The sequence below is a fragment of the Calypte anna genome, chromosome 3 (assembly GCF_003957555.1).
Source record: "Calypte anna isolate BGI_N300 chromosome 3, bCalAnn1_v1.p, whole genome shotgun sequence".
Classification (NCBI taxonomy): Eukaryota; Metazoa; Chordata; class Aves; order Apodiformes; family Trochilidae; genus Calypte; species Calypte anna.
In genome coordinates this window covers 112,737,403-112,760,047 of record NC_044246.1, presented here as the reverse complement: position 1 = coordinate 112,760,047, position 22,645 = coordinate 112,737,403, and the positions used below count along the sequence as shown (strand labels likewise).

General features: G+C 48.6%; 1 protein-coding gene across 2 annotated transcripts in view; it reads right to left on the bottom strand.

Annotated features, from left to right (window-relative positions):
* The window catches only part of XKR6 (XK related 6), a 288,902-nt gene that overhangs the window by 17,107 nt on the left and 249,150 nt on the right, over positions 1-22,645 (bottom strand). For both annotated transcript variants that reach the window (XM_030447181.1, XM_030447182.1), the window contains one exon: positions 4,972-5,168. In XM_030447181.1, coding sequence (XP_030303041.1) covers positions 4,972-5,168 — 197 coding nt within the window. The remainder of the gene's footprint in view (positions 1-4,971; positions 5,169-22,645) is intronic.

The window sequence follows — 22,645 nt, the reverse complement described above, 5'->3', positions numbered from 1 at the left end:
GGTGCAGCAGTGTTTAAAGTGAGGTTGACTCAGCCTGAACCCCCCCAGCTTGGCAGGGATGGCCTCTCTGGGCAGTGAGATCACCAGCCCACCCTTTCTGCTCATCCTCCAATACCCCACAACATCCAATTAAGTTTTCTAAACCAAGTGACAGGAAAAAACATCTTAAAGTACCCTGGTAAGAAAGGACACAGCCTCCAGGCATGGTGTAGAAGTGGTGAGGATGTGATGAAACAGGTAGCACTTTGCTTTTTGGGACAACAAAATCTGGTGACCTCACTTGCAAACTCCACCAACACACATCTCCACTGGAGATACCCAAAATCCCTTTTTTTTTTGTGCCTAACTTCAATCACTCTGCTTAAAAAAAAATGACCTGAAGCTAATGTTGCTTTTTCTTAAATATTCCAACAGCTCCAGGCTGCTCCTTGTGGCTTGCAGAGAGTGCAGACACCTCACCAAATCCCTGTGGCTTCAACAGAACTTTGCATAATGAAGGCTTACACTGCAAATCTCTCCCAGATCAACAGCAGGGGCATGGAGGAGATGGGCAGAGCATCAGTGGAGAGATGGTCCTTTTGGGGAGGAAAAAGGAAAAGCAGTGCCTGAAACACTCGTGACACCAGTGGAAGGACATCTGAGGTTCTGCTAAATCTCATTAAGTCTTCAAGTAGCCACATGGAAAAAAAATAAGTAGAAGGAAGCCTTTTTAAGAGGAGATTTATGCTGGAAAAAAAAAAAACAAACAGAATCCCTCTCACTTCACTAACTGCCTAGGAGTTGGGTGTCTCCTTTAAGCTGGTTATTTGTGCTCCTTTCTATTCAGCTCAGAGGAACCAGCACCTCTGCAGGGTGAAGTGGGTTAAGAATGGCTTATTCAGCAAGTAGTGAGGTGGATTATCTGCTAGGAGTGATTAAGAAGCGAATATCTGGGTTGCTGGGCTTTTTGTTGTTGTTAATATTATGTTTTTCCCTGAAAATATGCCTTGTTATTATAACATGGTGAGTGAGGGACAAGGCTGTGTCCTTTTCTTGCCTACCTGGCAGGGAGATGATCTTTAAGGTCTCTTCCAACCCAAACCACTCTGTGATTATGTGATTCTATGATTAAATTAATCGCTTCTGCCTAGATTCCCTGGACAAAGGTGCTGCTGGAGAGCATCTTCCCTCCTTCAGTGGCTTTGGAGATGGGCTGCTCCAGATTTTGGAGACATCCTTCCTTTCTCACTTCCTATTGACTTTATTTGGACCCACAAAACTGTAGCTGTAGTAGAAGAATCCTCAGAATAGGGCTGCCTCCCAACACCACGTGCTGATGTTGACCCAGTTGTCCCAGCACAAAGTTCTCCAGCTCAGGCTCTCCATGTGCAGCTTCCAGGTCAGAAGAAGAACACTCAATGTTCTCACTTGTGTCCTCTCTGGGCTATTTTCTGCTCATCTCAAGTCATCAGGTGATGGCAGCTAAGCTGGGATCTGGTCTGCCTGGTGTTAGGGGTATGATGGGGGAACATATCTTGACCTTCATGAAATCTCAGGGGGGGTTGTGCCCCAAATTCTAGCTCTAGCCCTTCTTCAGCTGGGGGTTTCTGACCCCTCAGGAGATGCTAACAGAGCATTGGTACAACTGCTCCATTCTTTGGGCACTGGAGGAGCAAGGAACTCATGTTTCACCCAACCCTTTCAAACAAGGGCCTCTCAGAGTAAAACAGCTCTTCCAAGGCATGGTGAGGCTTTTCCTTCTTCCATCCACCCCATAGATATGGAAACCAGGAAATTAAGCATTAGATTGACTGCATCTCCTCCTGCTAGTCCTTGTAGTTCTCTCCTACTCAGTGTAACCACAATAGGTCCTTTCTGTCACCATGCTCCTAAACATTTCTGGAGGTGATGCTCTGGGCTTGAGTAAAGATCCCCAGTGGGTGTATTCCCTCTTCCTGCCTCAACAGCTACCCTAGTATGGGAACTAGGAGAAAAAACCAAAATTTTCTGATAGCCATTCCAATAACTGTCTTTCTACACCTCCTTAAACAGGAGAAGACTTTAGCTGACCCATCTGGAGAAGACTGGAGCCTGCCTTGGCTTCTTGCACCAGGCTTGGCATTACAGTGTTAAAAGCAGAGAGGACTGGGGCTTGAAAGAGGGATGCATGTCATATAAAAAGGCAAATTGACCTTTCTGTATCCCTAAATGAATCAGACTGGTTTGGGTTGGAAGGGACCTTAAAGCTCATCCAGTTCCAACCCCCTGCATGGTCAAGGACACCTCCCACAGCCCAGGGTGCTCCAAGCCCCATTCAACCTGGGCTGAGACACTGCCAGGGATGGGGCAGCCACAGCTTCTCTGGGAAACCTGGCACAGGGGCTCAGCACCCTCCATCAAAGAATTTCTTCCTAATGTATAATCCTAAATCTCCCCTCTTTCAGTTTCAAACCCTTCCCCTTCATCCCATCCTTCCATCCCCTTGTCCCAACTCCCTCCCCAGCTTTCCTGGAGCCCCTTCAGGCACTGGAAGGTGCTCTAAGGTCTCCCCATTGCTGCCTTCTCTTCTCCAGGCTGAACACCCCCAATTCTCATCCTGGTTCCAGAGCAGAGCTGCTCCAGCCCTTGGATCATCCCCGTGGCTTCCCCTGGATTCACTCCAACAGCTCCAGGTCCTTCTTGTGTGGGGGACTCCAGAACTGGACCCAGCACTTTAGGCATTGGTCTCCCAAGAGCAGAGAATCCATAGGAGACTGTGTGAACCATACAGGAATTGCTGGAGCCCAGCCATATTATCAGGGGCTGTATTTGGGTTTATAAGGTTTGCTGTGGGTTGTTTTGCATCCCTGAGTGATGCAGCTGATCCTGTTCAGAGGCAGAATTGGTCTCTCCCTGTGCTGCCTGACGAGCCATGCTCAGGCAGACACGATGAGCCAGGAGAGACTTGAGCTGATTTTTAAACACACTGCTCTCCTAACAGCATCCATCTGCCTCCAGTTTCTCCCTGCTCGAAGGGAAATCCTTACTGCTCCCTTCCACCACGGCTCCTTTCAGCTTTTGTACATAATCACATCCTGACCAGGAGGAGGAGGAAGGCAGAAGCACCACGGAGGAGACCTCGTACCTTGACTCTGCTCCTCCTCTCCATCAGCAGCCCCCAGATGTAAGGATGCATCTCTGGCAGGGGCTGGGGGGTGTGAAAAGCAGGGAGAAGGTTCAGTGGGGACCCTGAGAGCTGGGTTGCTGGAGCGTGGCAGGCAAAGAGCCCTCCAGGGCTGGAGGAGGCAGGGGGGGACGTGAGCTGCCTTGGAAGAGGGAGCAGATTGCTGGGTTTGGTGGAGGAATGGAGGAACTGCAGAGCTGAAGAAGGAGGAGGAATGGAGGTGGTGGGAAGGAGGAGGAGGAGGAGGGGGAGTGGGTGTGTGTGTGTGTGTGTGTGTTGGAAAATGATGCAGCTCTTTCGGTGGATCAGGCAGCTGGAAGTGGTCAAGGGAAAGAGCTGCAGATTTGGAAGCTTTTGAGGGGTTTAGTTGGAGGTTGGGGACTGATTTCCAGCAAGCTTCACCCTGTGCTTTCTCTAGCAAGACCAAGGAGCTGCAGAAAGCCCCAGCAAAGCCTCTGAGGCTGTGATTTGTACATTTTATGGGAGGGTTAATGATGTTGGAAGCAGCATTAAAAAGGTGCTGGCAAATGTGAGTTGTAGAGAGGGCTGCTCATCGTGGCAGCATCTGGGAGGCCTGGAGAGCTCATGATGAGAGGTTTCAGAAGAATGCTGCATAAAGAGGAGAAGAGAGGCTTCTGTAAACAACTGTGATGGACATATGGAGGCAGGGGAGAGCAATCTGACTTACTGATGCTCTATATAGTGGTGATCTTGGTCCGACCAGCAAAATTTAACTCTGATGATCCCAAATTGAGGAAACTCCTTGGGTGATGGAATCCCAGACTGGTTTGGGTTGGAAGAGACCTTAAAGATCATCCAGTCTTGACCCTCCCTGCCATGGGCAGGGACACATCCCATAGGTTGTCCCAAACCCCATCCAACCTGGCCTGGAAATGGCACAGTCTGCCAGAAATGGCATGCCACACACCAGCTGTCTTTGGGAAGCACAACCCAAGTGTCATCCCTGGTGTGTGGATTGAACAGAGGCTAAAGAACCCAGCAGCTCATCAGCTGGTGCCACTTTTGGTTCTTGGAAAGGACAATTCTCCCCCAGGGTTGGTGACTCTTAGGCACCATGGTTATTGGCTGGCAGAACTTCTCACCAGTGAAGAGGATGCCCCATGCCCCATCACTGCAGCAAAGGACATGAGAACTGGCAAACTTGTCTCTGTGGTCACTCCCAAACTTCCGCTGAGCTTTGCAGTGACAAACATCTCTGTCCCTTCACAGTCCCCTCCACTACCTTCTCCTCCTCTCTTTTTTGTGAACTTGCTGAGAACCACAGTGCCAACGACCAAGTCTTAACTCCTGATCACTCTTTGGAGACCCTTCAGCCTTTATCTGTAAAACCAAGCACCTTCTACTACACTTCACACCATCAGAGCATTGCACAGGCATGGAAACGTTTATCCTCACAACACAAAGTCCAATCTGGCCAGTTTTATCATCCTGCTAAATGAAGGAGGGAAACTGAGGCAAGGAAGGTGTTTGCCCAGTTCCAGGTGGCAAATGCTTGGTGACATTTGCCATAGCAGCAGAGACTTCCTCCCTCCTCCTGATAACACCCTCATTTCTTTGGGGGCAGGTGTGGAAGAGCTGAACCTTGTCTTTTGACTGCTACTTGTGTGTTGTTTTGGTTTGGTTTTTTTTCTCATCAGAAATTTTGCCCAGCCAAGGCAGCACAGAATGAGATTTGTCCCAAGTGGCAACCCAAGCTGGAGGTTCCCAACGCATCCATCAGCAGCTGAGCAGAGAGAATCAGAGGGTGATGGAAAGCTGGGAGGATGGCGAGGGGGTGGGATAGGGTTGACACGAAGGGGGTCACTTACATGGTAATGTTTCTGCACGGTTCTTTTGGATCATTATGCAGAGCTGTAGCACCAGTTGAGGGGCACTCTCCAGGAAAGTTTCCAGGAGGCGCAACATATTTACGTCTGCATATTCGTACATCATAGCCCAGTAGAAACGCCGCTGGTGTTCCTTCCTCCTCTGGCTCTGGATCCCCAGGTACATAGTTCGGATATACCTGCAGGGAAGAGGAGGGAAAAAGCTGAGCTTGAGACCTTGGGAGGCGTCAAAACCAAGGAAGAGGTGAAATGGAGCTCGGAGGAACCACACGGCTCCAGCGCCAACTCCAGACCCGTTTTGCATCGCCAGGGTGGGAAACCCTTCATAGAATCATAGAATCATAGAATTGGCTGGGTTGGAAGGGACCTCAGAGATCATCAAGTCCAACCCTTGAACCACCGTTGCGGTTGCTAGACCATGGCACTGAGTGCCACATCCAGTCTCTTTTGAAATATCTCCAGGGACGGAGAATCCACTACTTCCCTGGGCAGCCCATTCCAATGTTTGATCACCCTCTCCGGAAAGAAATTCTTTCTAATCTCCAACCAAAACCTCCCCTGGCACAACTTGAGACCCTGTCCTCTTGTCTTGCTGAGAGTTGCCTGGGAAAAGAGCCCAACCCCATCCCGGCTCCAACCTCCTTTCAGGGAGCTGTAGAGAGTGATGAGGACTCCCCTGAGCCTCCTCTTCTCCAGCCTCAACACCCCCAGCTCTCTCAGCCTCTCCTCACAGGGTCTGTGCTCGAGTCCCTTCACCAGCCTGGTTGCCCTCCTTTGGACCTGCTCCAGGACCTCAATCTCCTTCCTAAACTGAGGGGCCCAGAACTGGACACAGGACTCAAGCTGTGGCCTCACCAGGGCTGAGTACAGGGGCAGAATCCCTTCCCTGGACCTGCTGGCCACACTGTTCCTGATGCACTGTTCCTGATACGCTGTTCCTTTCACGGGTACCACCCAAATGCTTGTGAAACTTTGCACAAGAAAACGACTTCCACGATTTGTTTTCATGGTGAGAAGAGGAGGGGCCACTTAGCAAATGTTGATCATTTGGTTTTGGCTTGACAGATCATAGAACCGTTTTGGTTGGAAAAGATCTTTAAGATCATCAAGCCCAACAGTTAACCCAGCACTGGCAAGGCCACCACGAAATTATGTCACTCAGCACCACAGCTTTTAAATCACTGCAGGGATGGTTATCCCAACAGTTAGTTCCCTGGGCAGCCTGGGCCAGGGCCTGACAACCCTTTCCATGAAGAGTTTTTCCCTAATTTCCAATCAAAACCTCCCCTGGTGCAACTCGAGGCCATTTCCTCTTGTTCTATCACTTGTAACTTTGGAGAAGAGACTGATCCCCACCTCACCCCAACCTCCTTTAAGGGAGCTGTAGAGAAGGAGAAGGTTTCCCCTCAACCTCCTTCTCTCCAGGATGAAGACCCTCAGTTCCCTCAGCTGCTTCTTGTCAGATTGTCTAAGCTCCTTCAGCACTCTTCATATGGAGCTTCTCACACAGCCCCCAAAGATTTGACCCCACTTCATCACGGATGGAGCAATGAGACATCACCTTCACCTTCAGCACATGTGTGACCCACAGCTTCCCACTGCTCAGCTACTGATTTGGGCAACATTGGACAAGAAGGGGGTGTCTCATGCTTGGGCATGTACTGCTCTGTCACCTCTGTGTCCCTTACAGGTGTGCAAGGAGGCATGAAAACCTCCTCCTGGGGACAAAACTTCCCTTCAGGGAACATTTGGCCAACCTTTGTAAACAGTGATGCTCAAGTCAGGGAAGCAGAAGGTGCTCAGATGTCACAGGACTCGTGGCACTGCAGAAAGGAAGCATCTCCAGCAGGTTCCTCTCTGGTGTTAATGCTCTGATATTGGGTCTGAGTGGTGGCTGCAGCTTCCTGCTCTGAAATTTGGGATGGGAATAATTTCCCCTAATGCTGAGCCTGACTTCAGTCATCTGAGTCAGTCAATGGGCAGAAATGACCCCTCCTGGGACCGTTCATCTGTCCCACCTCAGATGCCAGCATGACGTTGGGCTGAAATGCCTTCTGGAGGCTCTGGGAGGGGCTCACAGCACAAACTGGGGTTCTGCCAAAAGGATTAGCTCATTCCTTGCCACTCGGGGCAAGATTGCAGAGCAGGATGGAAGGACACAAAGCCACGGCAGCCTCTGCATCCTCAGCTGACACCCAGGGAGAGGGAGGGAGAGGATGGCTCTGCAAGCTCTGCCCTTTCTCAAGCACCTTGTCCTTCCCTTTCCCAAGCACAGGAGAGGAAAAAGCTCGAAAGGAGGCACAAGGACGCGCACACACACACGCATGAAAAAAAAAAAAAAATTAAAATTAAAATAACGCAGGGAAGCCACCAGATGGGGCTCGACACTCGAGAAAAATGCGACGCCAGTCATACGACACTGGTGACACTGGTGTGACATCGCCAGCAGAGCCCGAGTGAGGTGGAAATGCCCATGGAGCCACTTGCTCTCCCATGGACACCGGTCCTCCTCCCACTCCTCGAGCATCCCAAGGCTTGATCCCGGCATTTCCCTGGAAGCACTGAGCCCCAGGAGCTGCAGGATGACACGGGGATCCTGCCTTCCCTTCAGGTGTGCAAGAAATGAAATTAATGTAGTTCAGCTGGCAAGTCAAAGGTGAGGAGAGGGAGCTGTCGTGGCTCAAGGACAAAGCAGAGAAAAGGATGGTGCAACTGGTTTCTAGAACATCAAAGCCAGAATATCAACCCCGCAAAAAAACCCCAAAAAAACCCAAGGGGTGGTGGTCATGGACAGAGGCATCACCTCTGCCAAACTCTTCCCAGAAACATATTTACCAAATCTGTCCTGAATTCCATGGTCTCCCCTTCCCACAAGCTCCCATTCCTGCTGGTACATGAAACCTAAGCTCCTTGTCAAGGTTAAGCCACTATTTTATCATCACCCCAGCCATGGACAAGAAGAAGAATTCATTCCTTTTCAGCCTGCAGCAATCTTTTACCTATGTGCACATGGTTACCATGTAAACCCTCAGTCTTCTTTTCTCCTGACTGAAAAAAACCCAAAAAAACCCCAACAATTTCTTTTCAGTCCTTTCTCACAGCTCACATTTCCCAGACCTCTACTCTTCTGCACTGCTGCCCTTACTAGTTGTCTCCAGTTTTTGGTTATTATTCAGATTGTCTTTACTTTTCTGAGCACTCCAGGATGGCAGAACCAAACTATAACAGGGGCACTGAGTCACACTGAAAGATTAAGAAGAAACTAACAGGAGGGACACCCTGTTCTGCAATGATTTCTCCTTGATCTCCAGGGATCCACCATCATCCACACAGTTTAAGTTTGAGTGTTTCTAACTGGCAGTGGGAGGACTGCACTGATTCATGGAGGCAGGACACATAAAAGGACATAAAAATGCACTAGATTCATATAATGCTCTGATCCTAACTCCATTGATGTCCAGAACACCAAATTCTCTTGACTGTTGAGTCATGGCCATTTTGCAGGGGTCAACTACAGGCTGGGGACAGAGTGGCTGGAGAGCAGCCAGGCAGAAAGGGACCTGGGAGTCTGGATTGCCAGGAAGCTGAAGAGGAGCCAGCAGTGTGCCCAGGTGGCCAAGAAGGCCAATGGCATCCTGGCATGTATCTGGAACAGCGTGGCCAGCAGGTCCAGGGAAGGGATTCTGCCCCTGTGCTCAGCCCTGATGAGACCACACCTTGAATACTGTGTCCAGTTCTGGGCCCCCCAGTTCAGGAAGGAGATTGAGGTGCTGGAGCAGGTCCAAAGGAGGGCAACCAGGCTGGTGAAGGGACTCGAGCACAGACCCTATGAGGAGAGGCTGAGAGAGCTGGGGCTGTTCAGCCTAAAGAAGAGGCGGTTCAGGAGAGACCTCATCGCTGTCTACAACTCCCTGAAAGGAGGTTGTAACCGGGTGGACGTTGGTCTCTTTTGCCAGATGACTTTCAACAAGACAAGAGGGCAGGGTCTCAAGTTGTGCCAGGGGAAATTTAAGTTAGATATTAGAAAGAATTTCTTTACCGAGAGGGTGATCAGGCATTGGAATGGGCTGCCCAGGGAAGTAGTGGATTCTCCGTCCCTGGAGATATTTAAAAAGAGACTGGATGTGGCACTCAGTGCCATGGTCTAGCAACCGCAACGGTGGTTCAAGGGTTGGACTTGATGATCTCTGAGGTCCCTTCCAACCCAGCCGATTCTATTCTAACTTTCTTGTGCCCTTCCATCAATGGGGAAACTGAGTCACGGAGCAGCACAAGGACTCTCCCAAAGTCATCTAGCATCACAACCCAGATCTTCCAGTGCTGTCCCAATCCTCTAAACAGCACAAACACATGAGCAGGGGACCACCCTGCTGCTGTCTGCTGGTGATCCCTCATCTGGGCTGGACATATTTCCTTGAAACCCTAAAGCCCAATCCTGCCCTATCTGATCTTTGCTGGGTGACCCAACAGGATATATATATCCTTATGGACCCATGGGATTATGACCTTGGGAATCCCCTGGCATAATTCTGGATATCTGGTAGGCTTTCAGCAGCTAATAAGATCTTGTGTAAGCAATCAATAGAAAATTTCACCCTGCTTTAACATCCATAATGCTAAACCCTATTTTACAACACAAACATGCAGCACTGCTGTGAGCAATTTCATTCCAGGATATCTGATTCTTGGTGGTATTTGATTCACTTGTTCAAGGGTTTTTTCCTGCCTTTACTAATACTGGTTAAGTGTAGATGAAGTCTGATGAAAAAAAAATTAAAAAAAATCAAAAAATCAATGTCATTTCACCCGAAATTTGTTGTTCTCAGTCAGGCTGGTAGCAAACAGGATTCTATAATTAGCCTTTCAAAATCCATATTCAGGCTTGATCCTCAATCTTTAGCAACATGATGCTTCCTCTTATGTCAGTGAAAGCCATTCACTGCTCTGCATTTCTGAAAATCAGGCTAATTTATTTATTTAAGAGCTTAATTTTGGATACGGGAGCCTAAGTTTGGGCTTTTTTTTTTTTTTTTTTTTTTTTTTTGTAAATGTTTAAGCTCTGGTTATTTTTATACACCAGCGTGTGTGTGTTTGTGTGTGCTGGTATTTTTAGTTGTAGCTCCCATCATGGTTTCAAGAGATAGAACTAATTTGGGATTGGGAGGGGGGGGATTCAGGAGTGGTTTTTCTTTAAAGGCACAAAAGATTGGCTGTCCCCTCCATCCTGGCAGGGTTCCCAGAATTCCTGTTGGCAAAATTACCCTCACACTTATTTACTACGCATGTGGCAGGAGCACAGAAACTGCACGAGGGCAAAGTCACTGCTGTCCCCGTGCCAAAGTGGGGTTTAAAGGAGCCAAAAGTATTGGCTCCATAAATGTGGCTGGATAACCTCTGGAGAGAACCCCAGGATAACACCAGGAGGGAGAGGAGGAGATGTTTATCCTGTAAAAAAACCTCTCCCCCCAAGTGGAATGGGAATGATGTGGATGAGAGAGGCTGCTCAGCTGTCTCAGCAAGGGCTGTAGAAGAAATATCCAGGGTTATGGAGTCTGAAGCTCTGTCTATGCCATTAAAAAAAAGGAGACCAAAGGATCTGTCCTTGGCCAACTGGCAGGACTCAGCTCCTCATGGCTAGACTCATGTTGTATGTTGGCCTTGGCCAAAGTTTTCAGAGTTTGTGATGGCAAATCAACAGAATGAACAGGATTGTGTCTGTGCCTTGGCACTGTTGGATTTCCAGAGGTGGCTCTGAATATCACCAGCAGAAAGTGTAGGAAGATGCCCCAGGCAACAGCCTGGCTTGAAATGAAGAGGATGCTGATGTGGAAGAGGGTTCCAGGAGCATGGGAAGGCACATCAGGTCTCTTCCAACCTAAACATTCTGTGATTCTGTGATCAGCCCAAGCCCTGGGCTACACTTGGAGGACAGAAGAGTCCTGATGTCCTGTCTCACACAACCACAAGCTGACCAAGGTCAGGAAACTCAGACTGTAGTGACAACGGTCAACAACAGACAAGGATCTGATCACTTTTCCTCAGGACAATGACCAAGGCTGACTGCAGAAATGAGCTCTCCCATCCTCCCAAGCCAGGCAGCTGCCTGCAGCCTCAGTAGTGGGAATGACCCCATGTCCCTCTGGAGTCCTGAGCCCTCCTCATGTTATAATTATTTCAGAGAGTTGTAGCAAGTCTTGACTGATCTACTGCTTTTACTGACAATTTAGAAGCATGATGAAGTTACAGTGATCATGAGGACACCTTGAAATTGCCTGGTTTGGTACTACAGGTTTATGGAAAGAGGGAAAGGAATAGGATTTGGGGTACTTAGACCACTCCCAACAACTCCAAGTACACAAAGTATCCTTGACCAAGCTTTCAGAGAAGCCAACCCTGGCTTGAGAAATGGGAGAGCAGAGTGGAGAAGCCAGACACAGAGCTCTAGGGAAAGGAGAAACTCAGGAAATTAACTTTGCTGATGAAATTCACCTTAAAACCACAGCTCCCTACATGCACCTTTGGATGAGTAGGACTTACCAAGATCAGGAGGACTCTTTGGTACAACACCTTTCCCAGCATCTCAATCTTTTCCACTTCTCTCTGGACAACCTTACTTTGCCATGGCAATATGGTTTATATCAGAATCATAGGATCCCAGGCTGGTTTGGGTTGGAAGGGACCTTGAAGCTCATCCAGTTCCAACCCCCCTGCCATGGTCAGGGACACCTCCCCCAGCCCAGGGTGCTCCAAGCCCCATCCAACCTGGGCTGAGACACTACCAGGGATGGGGCAGCCTGGGCCAGTGTCTCAGCACCCTCACACCAAAGAATTCTTTCCCAATACCTCATCTAAATCTCCTCTCTTTCAGTTTCAAACTCAACCCATCACTCCATGACCTTGTCTTTGTCACCTTTCCTGGAGCCCCCTAGAAGGTGCTCTGAGGTCTTGCTGAAGCCTTCTCTACTCCAGGCTGAACAACCCCAAAACTCAGTCATCTTGTCTTCAGGTTCTCCAGCCCTCTGATCATCTTCTTAACCTTCTCTGGACTCACTCCCACAGCTGCATGTTAAGTTGGGGGCCCCAAAACTGCAGAGAGGGTGTTCCAGGTGTCATGGTAACAACACACACCATATCAATGGACACCATCTCCCCATCCTATACACCTACTTTCTCCCTGGTGTTCATTCCTGGAGGAAAAGGGACGGGTTGGGTCAAGGTGGGATGGGTCACCCTCACAGCTTCATGTTATGCTGGGGGCCCCAAAACTGCAGAGAAGGTGTTCCAGGTGTCATGGTAACAACACTCACCATATCAATGGACACCATCTCCCCATCCTATGCACCAACCTTCTCCCTGGTGTTCAGTCCTGATGGAAGAGGGACAGGTTGGGTGGAAGTGGGATGGGTCACCCTCACAGATCCATGTTATGTTGTAGGCCCCCAGGGTGTTCCAGGTGTCCTATTAGCAACACACACCATATCAATGGACACCACCTCCCCATCCTATACACCTACTTTCTCCCTGGTGTTCATTCCTGGAGGAAAAGGGATGGGTTGGGTCAAGGTGGGATGGGTCACCCTCACAGATCCATGTTATGTTGTGGGCCCCCAGGGTGTTCCAGATGTCATGGTAGCAACACACACCATATCAATGATCACCACCTCCCCATCCTATACACCTACTTTCTCCCTGGTGTTCATTCCTGGAGGAAAAGGGATGGGTTGGGTGGAGGTGGGATGGGTGACCCTCCTGCTGTCTCCTCCCCAGGCGCTCCTGCTACCTCTTGCCAAGGGCCATTAGCCCCATGTACTAGAGGGTGTTCACAGATGAAAATCCCCTTCCTTGGAAGGGAGGAAAGGAGGACATGTAACTGCTCAGCTGGAAGGCTTGCAGAGGAGGCTGCCTGAGCAGAGCCTTAAAATGTAGGTTATGTAAGGCCAGATCTCAGCTGGAGAAAGCTGGCATCCACAGGGCTCCAGCAATTTACACCAGCTGTGGCTTTGGCCCCCCCTTTTTTTTTAATTTTAATGAGTTATTTTCATTCTAACAGATACAAAAGGAATATGAGATGCAGCACTCAAGCAACAGGGGAGCATGAAAGTAAAATGCTGTTAAAAAAGAAAACAAAATCAGACTCGGAGTTGCCATCACAATTAACGTCCTTGATATCAACATTTGTTGGGGATTTTTTTTTTTTTAATATTATTTGTTATAATGGTTCATGTCAGTGGTAAGGGTTCACAGATGGATAATTATTGCTCCTAGTTTGGGTATCAAAGCAGCAACCGTGGGGTCCCATTCAGGTGTCAGAGCTTTGTGGCTGCTTCTGTGGCATCAAACTCCTCCAGGAAAAGCTGGATGCATCCCAACCACATCTGGTGAATGGTTCCTGACATGGGATTGTCCTCAAAGGGTGTGCAGGATTTATTTACACCACTGGCAGTAGTCTTGGGTCAAAACCACACTGGGGACCATTGCTAGCTGGGAAAGATCTTCTGCCATCTCAGAAGCAAGCAAGGACACCTTAAATCTCAAAGGACTAAATAAAATGCACGAGCCCTGCTTTTAATCAGCATCCTCAGAGGTTATCCCAAACACACCTGACTAAGTCATTATTCATCTGATTTTCAGAGTCAGAATTCTCAGAGCTTTCAAAAACCTCACCACTTTCAGCATTTCTTCACACAGTTTGTATCTAAGAATGAACAAAATGCAACAAGAAATGTGTTCATCAAGTGTTTCACTCTTTCTACCTTGCATTTCCAGTCCTCTCCTGCTTGGTAAACATGCTTCAGTGTGCAACTACCCCTTACCTAGTTAATTGCTTCTATCAGCTCCTGTTAAACAATTAATAATCTCTGTTCCATGCTTTGTCTTGCTTGTTGGAGGAGAATGTTGCTAAACACAGCACAACCTCATTTCATGCCTTAGAGGCACTTAAAGAGCTTCAATGTGTGGTGTGACACCATCCATGAATGATGTAGGCTGGTAGGTCATGGGGGACGTAAACAGAGTTTATGGTCATCTCAGTGGCAAATCTGAAGCTCTCACCATGAGGCTTTATCCACCTTTTAACTTCCAACATCACTGCAATCCAGGATCAGGTTTAGGAGTCATTCACAACAAGATGACACCACAGCAACTTTATCAAGATGAGAAAATGGGATTATTTTGGCCTATATTAACATTTTTGGGTTTAAACTCTACCTGCTTCAACCTCTTTCCATGTTTTCTAGCATCCAGAGGATCCTCTTGGCTTGGTATGTCCTTACCCCTACTTTAAAGCTTCTCTGTGAGTGGGGTTCTCAAAAACAGTAGCCAAGATCTCTTCTCTTTAAAGCCAAAGGGTCAATTCAAGTGAAGCTCCCTGAATACCTCAGGGTGGTAGACATGGTAACCTCCACTTCAGGGAAAATCCTGGTCTTCCTGTGAATTCAAAATTCTCTTTTTTAAACACACATATTTGAGAGGGATGATACTTGAGTGCCCATTTATATTTAAAAAGTTCTGGGTTTTTTATGAAATACTATTTACAACTGAAATACCTACTAGAAAGAGTGATGGTGCCAGCCTTCTGCTGTGCCAGAGGAACTGTGATGATTTCATATTCTAAGCCAGTTTAAAGCTGTTTTAAAGCACAGATGGTTCTACTATGCACCAACCACGAAAGAGGCATCTGATTTATTTTGTAAACTGTACATTGGGGAGGATCATGACACAGAGGGATGGAATAACTTAGGCTGGAAGGGAAATCTAGAGGTCTCCAGGGCAAACCTCTCCTCTGACTTGGAAGTTGGAGAAGGTTGGTCATGGCCTTGTGTGTTTGAGTGTTGGAAATCTTCAAGGATGGAGACCCCACAATGTCTCTGGGCAACTTTTCCAGCACTTAACCACAATCTTTGCAGAAAGGATTTTCAGCCCAAGATTATTTTCATTATACAAATCAAGTCTACACTTCAGCTCCTCCTTGAGAAGAGCCAATTCCATCAAATAGTTGGAGAGAGGCAAACAAATAATGATGCTGCAGGACTTTTAGGATCCACTTCCTGCAGCTTTGATGTTTTCAAGCTGATGTAACTTGTGGCTGATAACTTGGAGGCTCTAAACACCAAACAGGGAGCTGAGGTTGAGAATTTCAGGATTATGCTCTTAACTCCTCTGAAAGAATTTTTTTGGTTGCAGTGCCAGCAGAATGGGACACATACCTGTATTGCTTCCTCCTGGACATCATCCATGGTCTTTGTTCAGTTCTTTTTTTACTGATGTTTTAAGTAGATATTTGGATTTGTAAGACCTTCCAACAGAGCTGCAGGTGTGGATTTCATCCTGCTGCAGATGCTGGGGTCATAACCTCCAGCAGATGCACAGGGCAAAAAAGTGGGGCAAGGACATCACTGTAGATGATGTCACTAGAGATCAAAAATGCATCAGTTGCCTTTACCAATGATGCTCAACCTGGGAGATGCCTCTGAGATTCCTCTTGGTGTCTGTTCTCCTTCTCTAGATGCAGAGTAGTTTCCCAGACTGAAAGACCACAGTCAGAAGAAGAGAAATGAAACCTAAGTGTCAGCCCTAAGCAGTCCCTTTTTCTGGTACCAATCATAGAATGTCAGGGGTTGGAAGCGACCTCTTAGAGCTGATCCATTCCAACTCCCCTGCCCCAGCAGGATCCCCCAGGGCAGGACACACAGAACACATCCAGGGGGGTTTGGAAAGGCTCCAGAGAAGGAGACTCCACAACCTCTCTGGGCAGCCTGGGCCAGGGCTCCCTCACCCTCACACTCCACAAGTTTCTCCTCAGCTTGAGCTGGAACTTCCTCTGTTCCAGCTCCAACCTGTTATTCTTTGTCCTGTTCCTGGGCACCACTGAAAAAAGATTGGCCCCTTCCTCCTGACACCCACCCCTCAGATATTTAGAGATATTCAGAAGATCCCTTCACATTATAGAATCATAGAACATTGGATTGCCAGGAAGCTGAAGAGGAGCCAGCAGTGTGCCCAGGTGGCCAAGAAGGCCAATGGCATCCTGGGCTGTGTCAGGAACAACGTGGCCAGCAGGTCCAGGGAAGGGATTCTGCCCCTGTGCTCAGCCCTGGTGAGGCCACAGCTTGAGTCCTGTGTCTAGTTCTGGGCCCCTCAGCTCAGGAAGGAGATTGAGGTGCTGGAGCAGGTCCAGAGAAGAGCAAGGAGGCTGTGAAGGGATCCAGCACAAGTCCTGTGAGGAGGGGCTGAGGGAGCTGGGGGTGTTGAGGCTGGAGAAGAGGAGGCTCAGGGGAGACCTCATCACTCTCTCCAACTCCCTGAAAGGAGGTTGGAGCCAGGGGGGGGTTGGGCTCTTTTCCCAGGCAACTCTCAGCAAGACAAGAGGGCAGGGTCTCAAGTTGTGCCAGGGGAGGTTTAGGTTGGAGATTCGAAAGAATTTCTTTCTGGAGAGGGTGATCAGGCATTGGAATGGGCTGCCCAGGGAAGTAGTGGATTCTCCGTGTCTGGAGATATTTCCAAAGAGCCTGGATGTGGCACTGAGTGCCATGGGCTGGGAACTGCAGCAGTAGTGGATCAAGGGTTGGACTTGATGATCTCTGAGGTCCCTTCCAACCCAGCCAATTCTATGATTCTATGAACATTAAGGGTTGAAACTTTCAAACTTTCCCAGATCTGGTTTGCTACTGACATGTCCATGCTTCACCAGAACCTGGCTACCATTTTTTAATCTGCAATTTAATCATGAATGTGTTGTTAGTATATTCATTACAACCCCAGATCTGCAAGGAGCTCTGCCCAGGCAACCTGTCTTCTCCTGCATCCCATGGGCTGGGGGACTCCCCAGGATATCCAGGTGGCAGAATCCCTATTTCCAGATCTTTAATCATTAAACCAATAGAGCATCAGAGAAGAGCTTTGTAGCAGGAGCTACTAAAGCTTTGAGCCAGGCTTGTAGAAATCATGATTATTTTTTTTTTCACTCTTCAATTATTTGTGAGGTGTAGAGTCCTAAAACAGAAAAAGAAAATGCAAAGACCTCTTCAGCCTCAGGGTATGGATGCTCTTTTTTCTTTTTATTTTTTTTTAAATATATATTAATGTGGGAAGCATCTCTGAGCAGGGTAACAGGGGCTGCTGGAGAGGGTATCAAAGTGATGGGTGCTGCAGAGAAATGTCACAGCATCTATCACCCGTGGGATGGTCTCATATCCTAGCACTGAGCCAAATGTCCTCTTTCATCACAGATTTCCCTTAAATTAGTTATGAATCCTTAAGTTCCTGTCTCTTTCCTCTGTTACACATATTTATTTACTAAAAGTATACTCCGACACTTGGTGCTATCACCTCTGGGAAAACCTTCTGTTTCCAATCAAAGCTGTTAAGTAGATTTATATAGGAAAAAAAAAGAAGTTGAACACAGACTGAATTTTTGCTTCAAGTGTGGTTGAGCTATTAGCTAATTCATTTTATGCATTAAAACAGGTCCCAGACCAGTAAACCCTACAGGAGCAGATGCAGCCAAAGGCCTTGAAAATAAGCAGAGGTCTTCTGGTTGAATTGACCAAGTGAGGGAAGTTCCAGGGAAAACCCACAAAATACCTGTGGGCTCCCAGAGTCTGAGTATTTAAGGGCATGATGCTCCAGGGACCCATTTATTTTTCTATAGGATGGGCCACCTTTCACTACTTAACCCAGTTGGTCTTGAGAAGGGATTTGGCATCATGTGGGCTCACCAGAACCATGGGATGTGTCAGGAGAGGGGAAGTTTGCTTTGCTCTGGGAGGGCAGTCAAAGACAGGGATGCTCTTTCATCTCCTCATGGCCTCCAAGATTTCTTGGTGGAGGATTCAGAGGGGAAAGCAATGGCTTTAACCAGTTCTGAGTCTCCTAGAGATGGAGACATAAGGGGGTGGTTTCCTCTTCCAAGGTTTTCTACTTCTTGAGTGATTTAACAAACCACTTCAGGGAAGAAGGTCCAAAGATCTGAAGGGAGACAGCACGTTGCCTGTGGCTTCAACCCCCAAAAATTATGTGGTCCCCAGAACACAGCTGGGAGATGATCCCCTCACTCAGAGGGAAACATTTCTTATTCCCATTCTCTGGCTGCTGGGGAAGGTGAGAGGGTCACATCTTCTACTGGTAGACCAGAGAACTGATAAGGGAACCGATAAGGATTCACTGAATTTACAGTGTTGACTCTTTCCCTGGCCATTAAGGTCACTGATGCTAAACCAGAAGCACCAAGCAAAACTTTTCTGAACCAAAAGCCTCTCCTAGCCCACGTGGATGGTGGCTTTGTAGAGCTGGAGAGGTAGATGTTTCAGGAGAGACTCTACAAGTAAGAGAGGTTTTTTTAACAGGACACCAGAAATCCACCAGCCAGGAGTAGTTAAGGGGAGAGGACTCTGCCTAGGGAAAGGGGGGCTGAGTCCTGAAGCTGGAAAAGAGCTGTCTTCATAGGGGAGGTTCTCCAACCTTCTGATCATTGAGCCACTCAAATGCTCAGAGGGCTGAGCACCTCCCTGGGAAGCCAGGCTGAGGGATTGGGGTTGTTCAGCCTGGAGAAGAGGAGGCTCCCAGGTGAGCTCAGAGCAACCTTCCAATATCTGAAGGGGCTCCAAGAAAGCTGGGGGAGGGCTTTGGACACGGGGGGTAGGGAGAGGACAAGGGGAATGGGTTAAAACTGGAAGAGGGGAGATTGAGGTTGGACCTGGGGAAGAAACTCTTTAATTTGAGGCTGGTGAGAAACTGGAACAATTTGTCCATGGAAGCTGTGGCTGCCCCATCCCTGGCAGTGTCTCAGCCCAGGTTGGATGGGGCTTGGAGCACCCTGGGCTGTGGGAGGTGTCCCTGCCCATGCAGGAGTGGGGTGGGTGGTACTGGATGAGCTTTAAGGTCCCTTCCAACCCAAACAATTCTATGGTTCTGTAAAAAAGCCCCTGCCAGCTGCAGTGTGCTCTCCCCACCACTTCCATCCCTCTCCCAGCCTACCCAGGGCCAGAAAATCCTCAGGGATTTTCTCTGCAGCTACCAGGAACACTGGGACCCACTCCATCCTTGCAAAGAACCACCACAGACCCAGGTCTGTGCATCCAGCATCACATCCCCAGCTCATCTGTGCCTCAGGGATCAACAGCATCCTCAGAGCAAGGATCCTGAGGTGGTGGCTTTGCAGGGAAGGTTTGGCCATCAGCATGAAAAGAAGGAGCTAAAAATTGGGTGAATGCCTGAGAAATCCTGGAAGAGCAGCTTCAGATCCCAGGCTATTTTTAGCTTCACAGAAGCTGTGCATACATTAGTAAGGGCCTTCCTTCCTCTCCGGGTGCTCTGAGAAATATCTGAGAAATCACAGAGCATCCTCCCAGCCTGCCAGGAAAGAATTTAACCCTTGGCATCTCATCATAGTTGGCCACATCCACCTCCAGCTTAATATAGACCCTGATGGGGACTAGAGAAGGGGGTAGAAAGGTCTTTATGGCTGTTTTGGATCTAGCTAGGTGGAGGATGAACTGTGGTCTTTGCCCCATGGGCCTTACACCATTATATCTATAGGGAGAGTAAGGATTTTTACTAGCAGTTGGAAACTATTAGGAAACTCCAGCTCAGAAATGGCATCTGACCCCTTTCACCATCAGCTCTGTCTGGGAAACAGCCACACCAGAGGCTGAGAGGGGTAGGCAGAAGCTCAGGGCATTTGAAGGACCCAAGAGTTGAAATCTCAACTCCAATGACTTTTTGTGATGGCCAAGCTGGATTTCATGCATGAACCACCATCTTTCACCTTCAGTGCACCCGCTATGAGATCATGGAATCAAGAAGTGGGTTGGGTTGGAAGGGACCTTAAAGCCATCCAGTTCCAACCCCCCTGCATGGTCAGGGACACCTCCCACCAGCCCAGGTTGCTCCAAGCCCCATCCAACCTGGGCTGAGACACTGCCAGGGCTGGGGAAGCCTGGAACAGCTTCCCTGGCCAACCTGCTATGCACATTCTGCATATATAAGCCAAATCTTTTAGCTACGGAGCCTCCTGTAAAGCCCTCATCAGACCACAGGCTCCTGAGATGCTTGGTGTGGCACCTCCTTCCTCCCACTCTCTGTGTCTCCAGATGCATCACACCAGGAAAACCATTGCTTGGACCCCTAAATCACGCAGAAAGGCTATGAGGCCATAGAAGGGGCATGAGGTCACAAGCCCCCACCAATGAATGATGAACACACCATTAGCAGAAGAGAATTCCCACATTTATTCCTCCCTTTCCTTCCATCCCAAAGGACGAAAAGCAACGTCTGCATGTGGCGACCATCTCCGCACTTCCGACACCCCCAGCTCTGCTGCCCCTGCACTTTAACATTTCCCAGCTCTTTAATATTTATTACTTCTGCTGCTTTGTATTACTCATCAGCTATTCCTGGCCAGAGGAAATGTACCAGCAGGTTCTGAAGCGTGTCCGGACTCTGCTCTTGAAGGGGGGTTGGGAGTTACAGAATCAGCCCAGCAAACACCCATCTGGGCATCTCCTGGGGCTGTTGAGGCTTTGGCTCAATGAGAGAGAAGCAAATCCACCCAACCATTTCCTTGCCCTGGCTTGGCAAAAAGCCACAAGGATGGAGTAAGTCATCAGGAGAAGAGACACAGCATTTCAGGAAAGTCTAGGAGACCTTACCTCAGTGTCTTTGGGCTGACCCCTGCAGAAATGTCCCTTTCCCCCTCTTCCCCCCCTCCATGAACTTCACATGAGCATCCTTCCCTGCTTTACTTGCAGGTAGTTCACAAGTCTCCTCCCAGTCCCATGATTAACCACCAGCCTGCTAGCAGCTTCACCTACTTGAAGTGTCCTCTCTAGCTGATGAGGGTTCAGGGGCTCCCAGTAGGGATCACAGAATCACAGAATCATCCAGGTTGGAAAGGACCTCTGGGATCATCAAGTCCAACCCTTGATCCACTCTCCCGATGGTTCCCAGCCCATGGCACTGAGTGCCACATTCAGTCTCTTCCTAAAAACCTCCAGGGATGGAGAATCCACCTCCTCCCTGGGCAGCCCATTCCAATGTCTGATCACCCTCTCTGGGAAGAATTTCTTCCTAATATCCAACCTAACCCTCACCTGGCACAACTTGAGACCCTGCCCTCTTGTCTTGCTGAGAGTTGCCTGGGAAAAGAGCCCAACCCCCCCCTGGCTCCAACCTCCTTTCAGGGAGTTGGAGAGAGTGATGAGGTCTCCCCTGAGCCTCCTCTTCTCCAGCCTCAACACCCCCAGCTCCCTCAGCCCTTCCTCACAGGACTTGTAGGATATATCATAGGATATATCTGAAAGGACTACATGAAAGCTGAGGAGGGGCTTTTAGCATGGGGCTGGAGTGATGGGAACAGTTTTGAGCTGAAAGAGGGGAGATTGAGCTGAGATCTCAGGGAGATCTTTGCTGGGAGGGTGCTGAGTCCCTGACCCTGGTTTCCCAGAGAAGCTGTGGCTGCCCCATCCCTGGCAGTGTCTGAGCCCAGGTTGGATGGGGCTTGGAGCACCCTGGGCTGTGGGAGGTGTCCCTGACCATGCAGGGGGTTGGAACTGGATGAGCTTTAAGGTCCCCTCCAACCCAAACTAATCTGGGATTCTATGGTCCTGTGACAGCAGAACAAAGCAAATCAAGCTGTGCAGGAGCCTATGGGTGGCTGTACTTGCAGCTGTTTCATTTAATAGGTAGCTCCTAATTAAGACTGACTCTAAATAACATGACAAAGAGGGCTACTTTCTTGCTGTCATGTCCAGGAGAAGAAACAGCCCAGGTACACTATTACCTGGTATTACAGTGATTTTTCTTTTATTCCTCTTCACCTACTAATTTAAAAGCAGCTTTTCTGCTTGAAGCTTAATGAAAGTGAAGCCACCTGACCACGTCCTCACTCCACCACCCCTTGGGTACAGCTGAGGCTTCTCATGCTGGGGGCCCATTTATCCAAGTGACACAAATGCAGTCACAGGAGCTTTCTACCAGGGCAGAGCATCTGGGCTGCAAAGTAGAGGTTCCTGCAGCCCAAGCCCTAGGGAGTGATGCTCATGCACAGTTAAGTGCAGAAATGGAGGCAGAGAGGTTAAGTGATTGTCCCCAAGCTGTGAGGGGGCTTGAGGGAGTTGGAGGGGGGCTGGTGGCTTTCAAAGAAAAAGGGGAATAGAAAAGGGAAAGGTAAAGGGAAGGAGAAATGGAATGGGGAAGGGAGGGGAGGGAAAAAGGAAAGAGAAGGGGAAAGGGAAAAGAAGGAGATGGAGAAAAGGGAGGGGAATAAGAAGAGAAGGAGAAGGAGAAGGAGAAGGAGAAGGAGAAGGAGAAGGAGAAGGAGAAGGAGAAGGAGAAGGAGAAGGAGAAGGAGAGGAAGGAAATGGAAAGGAAGGAAATGGAAAGGAAAGGGAAGGAAATGGAAAGGGAAGGGAAGGGAAGGAAAGGAAAGAGAAGGGAAGGAAGGGAAGGGAAGGGAAGGGAAGGAAAGGAAAGGAAAGGAAAGGAAAGGAAAAGAAAGGAAAGGAAAGGAAAGGAAAGGAAAGGAAAGGAAAGGAAAGGAAAGGAAAGGAAAGGAAAGACAAGGTAAAACAAGGAAAGGAAAGGCAAGGAAAGGCAAAGAAAGGAAAGGAAAGGAAAGGAAAGGAAAGGAAAGGAAAGGAAAGGAAAGGAAAGGAATGAT